Below are 9,900 nucleotides of genomic sequence, written 5' to 3' on the forward strand. Positions count from 1 at the left end.
TAGTTTTCCTGACAGGATATAGGTTTCCACTGTAGCTGAAGATCTGATGTGTGTGTGTGTGTGTGTGTGTGTGTGTGTGTGTGTGTGTGTGTGTGTGTGTGTTGTATTTTAAAACATGCAGCATATTATGCCCTTGAGGTTAACACATTGATTATATCATTAGTCAAAGCCAACACCTAGTATTATACAGGTGAGTGAAATAAATTGGTAGTATCCATTTCAAAGGGACCACTCTGGCATTCATCTTAAGGGTTTTTGGAAGACCGCAGAAAACCTAAAACTAGATTTGCATACAAAAATTTGATCCCCTCATTGCCCATCTGCCATGGTTCTTATATAGTGCCACATGGCCCAGATTAAGACTTAAGCTAAAGTGGAACGTAAAAAGAACGGAGTGGGAAATGACTGGCTGGGTGACAAAAATTGCAGCACATTTCTCAACATCCTAGTGGGACTATGTGTGGACTAGTGAACATTCTGTTTTGAGAGCTCTAGACTTTGTAATTCATTCATATCACAATAGGAAGTGAGAGCAGTTTATGTAATTTGGACAGAAACAGTCACAATGACTGTTTATGGAGTACTGAAATTATGGGACAAATTAGGGAAATCATCCCTTTCTCAACTCATATCATTTTGTCATTTCACATAAAAACAGCCATCATCACCATTATTGTTGTCTTCAGATATCTGGGGCTGTATCACCATCACTATCTTCTTGGTTTTGTGCACATATCTGGTTTTGCATGTTATGCCTACGTATAGAGATTACTCCAAGTCCTCCCGTTGGTGTTTGGGTCTCCCTATGTTGTCCTCTTGGTTTATATTTGTATAGTATAATTTTCATGTAGAGACGTTAATCCTAATTCTGCTCATATTTTCCATGTAGTTTCCTTTTGATCTTTCAGATCCTGCTAAATGTGTGAGAAATCTCATTTTTGCACTCTTGACCATAGCTTATCCTCATTTACTGTTGCCCACATTTAAATTCCATGCAGTAAAACTATGTGTCATGAAATTTGAGAGGTTTCTCTTTCCTTACTTTCCCTTTTAAGGGTCGCCTAATAGTACCACTCATTAAGTTAAATTTCTATTACGTCATGTTGAAAATCAGTTTTGTTTTCATTTAATGTCTTGCATCTTAAGTATTTAAAATTTGTTACTTGCACTACTACTTTTGCATTAAATATAGATTTGAATTTATCAGAAAAATAATTTTATTTTTTCTGTAAAATGCTCTTAACTTTGTTTTGTTTATGGGATCTGCAAATTGTCTGATGCACAGATTTTTTGTGATTGATATCCTGTTATTTGTAGGGTATTCTTATTGTTAGCAATATTTACCAGGTTGTCTGCAAGTAACATTGTCAGCATACAGTCTGGATTTTCAAGATTGTAAGGTAAAATGATAGTTCATTTATGTAGATATTAGAAAGTGCAAATGATGCTCTACACCTTAGTCTTACACTTAGGTTGGTGCTCTGCCATTTCAATTCCTTTTCCCTGAAATAGATATATGTGACTCTTCATATATACTTTTTATGACTTCTGGAATTTCAGTTGTGTGATATTCATCCACAGTATTTATGAAAAAAATCAAGAGATATTGTAATAAAGGTCACAATAGAGGTTGCAGGGGTAATTAAAACCGCAGGAGCTGTAAAGAAGCTCAGCAGAGGTGTTGTAATAACATTTGTATTTTCACAGAGCACGACCTACACTGTCATTTTGACCATTTCAGTACCCGGAGCTGAATCCGATGATAATGCGGAGATTCCAAGAGGCAGGTGATGTAGAACGCGCCTTCGAACTGGTGCACCGGTCGCGGGGCCTCGAGCAGACGCAGATGCTGGCGCGCAAGCACTGCGCAGAGGCGGAGCGACTGGCCGCGCGCCTGAGCGAGTCACCCTACCAGAAGGCACTTGGCGTCGTCACCAGCCTCGTCATCAACCGCATGAAGTAGCACTGGCTACCGCCGCAGGTGAGTCCTATTTTGTACTCGTTACTGGCCTGTCCGCCCAGTTTTGACCAAATAGAGGGAGGCAAAAAGCTCTGTGCACACTTAGCAGCATTCTGTGGGGCAAATGTAGCAGTGAAATTACACTGTCGGTCATTAAAATTGCAGTACAGTGAATGCAGCATGCAAAAAACATCAGATTGTCTCGAAGTCTGCTACACACTAGGAGAGTGAGAAACGTAACAAGAGTGACAACACTGACCAGTGTCTTCATCCCTCACAGATGCTCAGTCTGAGTTTCAGCTCTGTACAGCCATTGAGTGATTTTTGAAGAGTTTTTATTGTGTGTTACAAAAATGGAAGAGCAGAATTTAGAGGGATGTTATGCAATCTAGTTTTGTGTTAAACTTGGGGGATTGGCAAGTGTGTCCTATGACAACTGGAACAGGCCTACGGAGAATACTCCTTATCGAGAGCACAAGTTTTTGCATGCTCTTGAGAGATCAGACCGACATTTAACAATAATGATGATGGGTGACCTGTTAAATTTAAAAACTTTCACCATACATCATACATCAAATTTTGACAGAAGATTTGCATATGCAAAAGGTTTGTGGCAAAATGGTGCCAAATCTTTCTGACCGAGCAGAAGGATGGCCGAAGAAATGTGTATGAAGATCTGGAGAAGACTGCCAATTACCACGAGTGGATCTGTTGTGTGATCACAGGTGATCAGTCCTGGATTTTTGAATATGATCCTGACAAAAAGCAGCAAAGTGAGGAGTGGACAATTGAGATATCTCTTCAACTGAAAAAAGCTTGAATGAGCAAATCAAAGTTCAGAATGATGCTGATTTGCTTTTATGACGGTAGGTGTATTGTGCATAAAGAATTTGTGCCTCCGAGACACTGTCGATAAAGTATCTTATAAAGATGATGTTGAAAGGCTCAGGGGAAGGGTGAATCGAGAGAGACCAGAAATTGCAGACAAGTGGATGCTGCAGTGTGACAACACCCCATATCAGACGGCCATTTCCATCACAGAATTTTTGACCTCAAAATGCATTCCTCTTGTTCCACAGCCCCCCCTCCTGATCTGAGTCTTTGTGATTTTTTTCTTTTCCTGAAATTGATAAAATGTTTTAAAAGTGTCCTTTTGGTACTATGGAGAACATTCAAATGTGACCGGCATGTTAAAGGCCCTACCAGTTGAAGTACTTTGAAGAGAACAGTACTGTTGTTTGGAGAAAAAAAAAACTTTGGTAGACAAAAAATCAGTCCCAGTTCTTTTCTCACACACCTCATACACAGATATGCGTATGATTGGTATTTGTGCACATATGCGTATGATTGGTATTTGTGCACAGTTGCACAAAAGAGGGGAGTAGTGCCATCTACATTATGTATGTAGGGAAAAGTAATACAGTGTGTGTCTCATTATAGCATTCAAACATTAGAGGTTTGCAAGAAGGTTGTGTTGTGCCTGTGTGAGGAGGAGAAACATGGACCAGCAGTTGTAAGAATTTGACAGTGGTAGTAGCATAGTGACATATCCAAACTGCAGTTTTCCATTCAGGGATGTTGGTACTCATTTTGATCAGGATCCCACAAATGTAATTCAACTATGAAACAGGCTTAGGAATTCCAAATTTGAGAGATTAGTTTTTAACATCCCGTCAACAACAAGGTCATTAGAGACGGAGTACAAACTCGGGAAGGAAATCAGCCGTGCCCTGTTGAAGTAACCATCCCGGCATTTGCCTGAAGTGGTTTAGGGAAATCATGGAAAATCTAAATCGAGATGGCCAGATGTGGGTTTGAACAGTCATCCTCCTGAATGCGAGCTCAGTGTGCTAACCACTGTGCCACCTCGCTCAGTCAAATGTGATGCCGTGCAGAATCTATGGCCCCACATGGTTAACACCCAAGTGGACGGATGTGTTGTCCACTTAGCTGTGCAAGTTCATATGGCCAAAGCACATACTTTCAGTCCAGAAATGGGCTTTTTTTTGCAGAAAAATGGGTATCTACACAGACAGTGAAACGATATCAGGAGGCGTCCAGCAGAGAGAAGTGTGCCCAATGACAGCTTTCATATCGATACAAGGCACCTTTGAGCACACGACACAATCATTCTGGCTTGCATAGCCAGTAATTAGGACAACATCTGTTACACTTATGATGATTTAAGATTGGCAGATGTGCCTCATCTTTGAGGTCAGCATTGTGCCAGAGTTGATTCATCATAGTGGCTGACATGGGGTGGCATGCCGGTCTCTTGGCAATCCATGGCCAGATGTGTTCAATGGCTGAGATATCTGGAGAATGTGCTAAGCATGGCAACAGTTGATCACCTGTGTATGAAGGTAAGCCAGTCCAGTGTGGGATACACATTCTGCATTAACGTGGACAATTTGGAGCTGCTTGTGGTTATAAAGTGATAGCTACATCACTATTTGAAACTTGGTAATGGATGCTTGCCATCTGAAACCGGTCACTGATAAACTGTAAAGTACCTGTAAGACTGTATACTACATACTATATACGACAATGTTTTGGGATGTGAAGGCTGCCAGAGAAAGGAAGAGAGATAACTCTACCTTTTTTATTGGACCTCTTCAACAAGAAGCTGAAGGAGAGTCAGTTCCATTTCATGAAAAAGAAAGTGGTGTTTCACCTTCACATTGTGTCAACACCTTCGTCTGGAGTTGTATTTCCAAAACAGCATGAGTTGTGTTATGAATTGCTTCTCCTTCCCACTATCCCCTGTATTTTCTCATTGTGCCTACCTGCAATTTTTTCTTGTTCCCAAACATGTGGAAATGTCTCATAGATAAAAAATTCTATTCAGATGGGGAAATCATCATCAAAAGAAACACATTTAGCAATTTTATTTTTGGAAAGGTTAAAAATAGGCCAACTCATTGAGAGAAGTATTTCTCCCCCTAATTGGACTCAATGTTGAAATTAAAATTAGTTTTTGAAGAGAGAAATAAGTTGTTATTCTTTAGACAGATATTTATTTAACTGCCTCTTATTGCAGTGTCTTCAGTGTAAGTCTGGTATGGAGAGCAATCAGTCATGAGTTTATGGGACTTGGTACGTGTGGTGGTACAGTGTGAAAAGTTTCCATTTACATTTTGAGTTAATAGAAAGAATATTTATCATTTTATTTATCCCTTCAATTATCAATATTCTCCTAATTTACCTAAAGAACAAGCAAACCCACATATTTGGTAAAAATAAGATTTATTTTTTGAGTGATCAAACTTTGTGTTTAGAATTAAAAGGGAGTAAATATTCAGAGAGTGAAACCATAACTGACAATAAAGACATATGGTCCTCTCGCACAGACTTAAAATGGCGTTCTCGTGCTTTCCATGTTCTTGAATGGAATCATTTTCTCTGAGGTGGTACTTCAAAGGCAACCATCTCTGGCAAATGGCAACTGGTGATGTGGTCATGTAACTACTACACCCATAGGCACTGGCTGTCCCAGCTATGAAGGTTTCCATATATGTCAGATGAAACAAAAATATAATATTTAACAACCTAGGAAAACACAGATTGCTACTTACTGTGAAGAAGACACGTCAAGTTGCAGAGAGGCGCAATTGAAAGACTTACATATAGCTTTCGGCCACAGCCTTTATCAGTAAAGAGAGACAGACAGACAACATTCACACACACACACACACACACACACACACACACGACCGCCAACTCGAGCATCTCAGACCTGAATGCATTCTGGCTTGAGATGCTGGAGTTGGTGGTTGTGTGTGTGTGTGTGTGTGTGTGTGTGTGTGTGTGTGTGTGTGTGTGTGTGTGTGTGTTTCTGCAATTTGAAATGTCTTCTTTACGATGAGTAGCAATCTATCTTTTCCTACATTGTTGATATTGCTACCTGGAATTTCCATTGTTTGATGTTTAACAACCTCATGCCAATAAGGATGACAGATTAATCACTTATATAAACAAGCAAAGGTGTTGGATGTACACACCTGAGGCAGGAGCACCTTTTCATTTAATGCAGAAAAGTGTCTGGAAATGTTGTTCCAAAAGAAATTCAGTAGAAGTCATATGCTTTTCATCAAATAATTACTTTAAATTAGTGACAAATTAAATGCAGTAGTTTTTAAAAACAGGTTAGACAAATGCACATTTCCTAATCTTGCCAAAGCTTAGGAAATTATATTAGACATTTTCAGTAATTACATGATGATGCTCCTATTCACCTATGCTTATAAACTAAGTCCATCTAGACTAGATCACATGTATTACTTCTTTCCTATACACATACAGACAGTTTCACCCCCACCCCCCCCCTCCCCCTCCTCCTCAGCTTCCACGTGCATTTTTTATTGAATTTTTATCAATGTTTCAAAAAAGATAAAATACAGTGCCAACTTCAAAATGAATGTAACAGAAGTGTACTACAAAGGCTTTCAAGTATAGCAGGTCATAGAAACTGGCAGAGGGCAACATTATATTGATGTGTATCATTGTATCTGTTCCATCAGTCAAAGAAGATGTGGTCTGCATCATCTTCTGTACCAGAGTTATGTAATGGATATGCCACTGAGCCCATCCAAAGTAAATGTTTCCTGTAGCAGCTGTTGTTGAAGGCGTGGTTCTTGAGTCTTGCAGACTATTGATGTTCTGCATACCAGTAGACATCAGCACTAGGGATTGTTTGTAATTGGATGTGCTTTGATATTCCTCATTCCACATATCTCTAATTACAAGACTGAGTGAGTTTAAGGATAACCATGCTCTATGCCACAGATTATTGTTCCATGTGTGTGTGTGTGTGTGTGTGTGGGGGGGTGGGGGGGGGGAGTTTTGAGGTGAAACACATTTTGACAAGTTTCTTTTTGCCTTTTGCAGGTGGCCAATATGTCATAGTACTTCACTGTAGAATGTAGAGCACAAATGCAGGAACTGTATGCATTTGCAACACACTCCCGGCCCTGCATACGGCAGGGAGGTCGGAGCCATTTCTGCGGTACGCCTCCTCTGATAAACCTGCGAGCACAAAACTGCAGCAAAGCTGAAAGAGTAGTCTTAGTAACGTGATGTTCAGCTGCCCGATTTCCTGTGGCATTCTCGATGGATTCACCATCAAATATCTTTCGGGACACTTCATGTGAAGCCATTCTGGATATAAGGAAAATGATGCCATGCCATCTGTTGATAATTTCATTATATTTTGTGGCTGGAACCACAGCAGCGTTTGATATCTTGGATGATCTAAATAGAGGATTTTTGAATGGTTACTAAATATAATCTCATAACAGTCCACTATTTATCTTTCAGAAGTGGCTCCATTTTCCTTTTATCTTTTCCATTTCATTGAACACTGCCAATGTGTACTACAATAACTTATATTGTGGTTTGTCCTTCACTGTGAAAAATGTGTGTTCACTTGCCAATGTACACTGATAGCACATTGTAACCTGCAGTCCATGAAATATTTCCATATGTAGTGTCAGAAGGTAATTTTTATTTTTATTTTTATTTTTGGAAAAACAAATGTGCATTCTTGGGAAGTTTCTGCTTTTATGCAAAACATGAAGCTACATATTTCTTGTTATATATAGAGTATACATTTTTATTATTGCAGTTTAATGATATTTGATTGGTATAATAAAGTTTCCTGGGTAATGTATAAAGGCCTATACACAAGATTCTGTGTTTGTTGTTTGTCGAGAATAATGCATGTGTGCTATACATGATGAAAATAAGGGCGAAAATCTAATACACTTATTGCCTTAAAGCTACCTGAGATGTTAATGAACAGTTATTTTCATATTATAAGGGGACACACAGTCTGAATATTTGGCAGATTATAAAATAGAAAAAAAGAGTTTTTATACTTTAGATAGTTTGCCACATTTACCTGGAACAGAAAATTTGTTCATATGTATGTATAGGCTGCCCTGTATGTATAGATTGCCTTATAGTAGAAAATGAATTATTAAGTTTCTCTGTCAGTGTCATGCCTGAATATCGGACCGGCAGCAACTGAGAGTTTGTTCTCAGTGAATCCTTAGGACATACTCATTCTAAACTCTACAATTAAAAATGCAAGCTCAAGATAATTTTAAATTTCTCAGAAAATTGATATGTAAAATGAACAACCTTCTCTTTCATCTGCCTACTTCTCTTCTCCTCTTTCCACCATACATTTATGTCCAGAGAAACCAGCCTTATTCTATCCCAGTGTAATGAAGAGAGCGCTGTAAAGCACTGTCACATGGAAATAATGCTTCTGTCACCAGGGGCCAAATAAAAACAAAAACTTAAAATTTAGTTTTATCCAGCTGCTGTTACAGGAATCATGTCAGCTGGTGCTTGGTTACAGTTAAAGTTACCTGGATCATAACTAAGAACAAAATGTTCTTCAGATATGAGCTGTGGCCAGTCATGTTCAAGTTTGTATTGTTGCTAATATGATAAAAGTATATTTTTGTGCATCATTTTAACTGGATTTAAAGGCAATGTATTTGTTGGCAGCATATCATAAAAGTAATGCTCACACCAGTTTTGTGTACCTTGTTATTATAATTCATAATTGTTATATACCCATATTTTTCAACATTTCAAAAATACTTTAATTATTCTTCAAATATTGTATTGTTAAATTTTGTTAACTCATATTTTATACATAAATCTAATTTCTTATATGAAGGAAAGTTATCAACATGTGTATAATATAAAAGTATACCATTTACTAATTTTGAAAAAAAAAATGAATTGTTGCTCACTTAAAAGTTTGCCACCTTTTTTTCATTTTTTGTGTATCTGTGGCTTCGTTTCATGACAACGTGTGTATGCACTAGGAAGACACAATCAACATTTAATTCAAATGGACACCTATTAAGTACCCACATCTTATATATGTGGTAGTAACAAGAAGCAGCTTTTGGTTGGATACAAATTTTAAACTTTGCTGTTACAGTCGTGTGTTAGTGTTATTTATATAAATATATATATATGTATATATGTATCCATCCAAAAGTGCTTTCCTACAATCACAGAACGTTTTCTCAAATCAGTTGCTTCTTGGAACTCAGTAGAAGATGAATCTGTATTTCACAGATTCTGTAAATATTATTTTGTAACAGAGTATGTACATATATGTATTGAACTAAAACACAAGCTCTGCGCAAGTGCGAATATTTATCTGTGGTTAAAGGGTCAGGATTTGGACATGTAGACTACATATGTATATTGGGATCATCATTATCAGTGTATCTCTCTTTTTTATAATAAAATGTTATAGAAACAATTGTGATGCATTTACTTAACCATATATGAACCCTTAGAATAAATAAATATGTATATTTCAGCATAAAGGACATTTATTTGGGTGATCTCTTACAAGTCACAGGACATAGTTAGGTGAGTATCATGCAGGTTCCCCATTCCTACTGTAGATACATGATGACAGAGGAAACAATTAAACATTTAAGAACAGAGAATGTAGCATACACAGATCCCAGACCAAAGAAAGCTACTGATCTTCCTTGAAAGGTATTTGATTCTGTCCTTGCTGAACTGCATAATCATATCTTGTTCAGCTTCAGATTATTAGCATAACCCCCCCCCCTCCCCCTCCCCTGCCCCCTACACACACAAACACACACACACACACACACACACACACACACACACACACACACACACACTCCCACACACACAAACACCTATATCCCTACATGGTGTCAATGCTATTTTGCACAGGTAGGCGGGTTGTGGTGGAGGTAGTGTCAGATGGGGTATTTAGAGAGAGAGTGAGGTGGGAGGTAAGGAAAGGGCCTGAAGGTCGGTGGCTAGCTGCCCGGAGGAGGTCAGCTTGCTGGCTGGAATTTGGGAGGTGGAGGTGTCAGCTATAGTTGTAGCGGCCAGTGGAAAGTGACAAATGCTTGAAGGCTATG

At 38.5% G+C, this 9,900-nt stretch overlaps 1 protein-coding gene across 2 annotated transcripts in view; it reads left to right on the top strand.

The window, feature by feature from the left end:
• LOC126428129 (all trans-polyprenyl-diphosphate synthase PDSS1) overlaps positions 1–9,251 on the top strand; it is an 804,750-nt gene extending 795,499 nt beyond the window's left edge. For both annotated transcript variants that reach the window (XM_050090031.1, XM_050090032.1), the window contains 2 exons: positions 1,742–1,981; positions 6,848–9,251. In XM_050090031.1, coding sequence (XP_049945988.1) covers positions 1,742–1,963 — 222 coding nt within the window. In that variant the 3' untranslated portion in view covers positions 1,964–1,981; positions 6,848–9,251. The remainder of the gene's footprint in view (positions 1–1,741; positions 1,982–6,847) is intronic.
• The last annotated feature ends 649 nt before the right edge of the window (positions 9,252–9,900 follow it).

This window comes from Schistocerca serialis, chromosome 12 (assembly GCF_023864345.2).
Source record: "Schistocerca serialis cubense isolate TAMUIC-IGC-003099 chromosome 12, iqSchSeri2.2, whole genome shotgun sequence".
Classification (NCBI taxonomy): Eukaryota; Metazoa; Arthropoda; class Insecta; order Orthoptera; family Acrididae; genus Schistocerca; species Schistocerca serialis.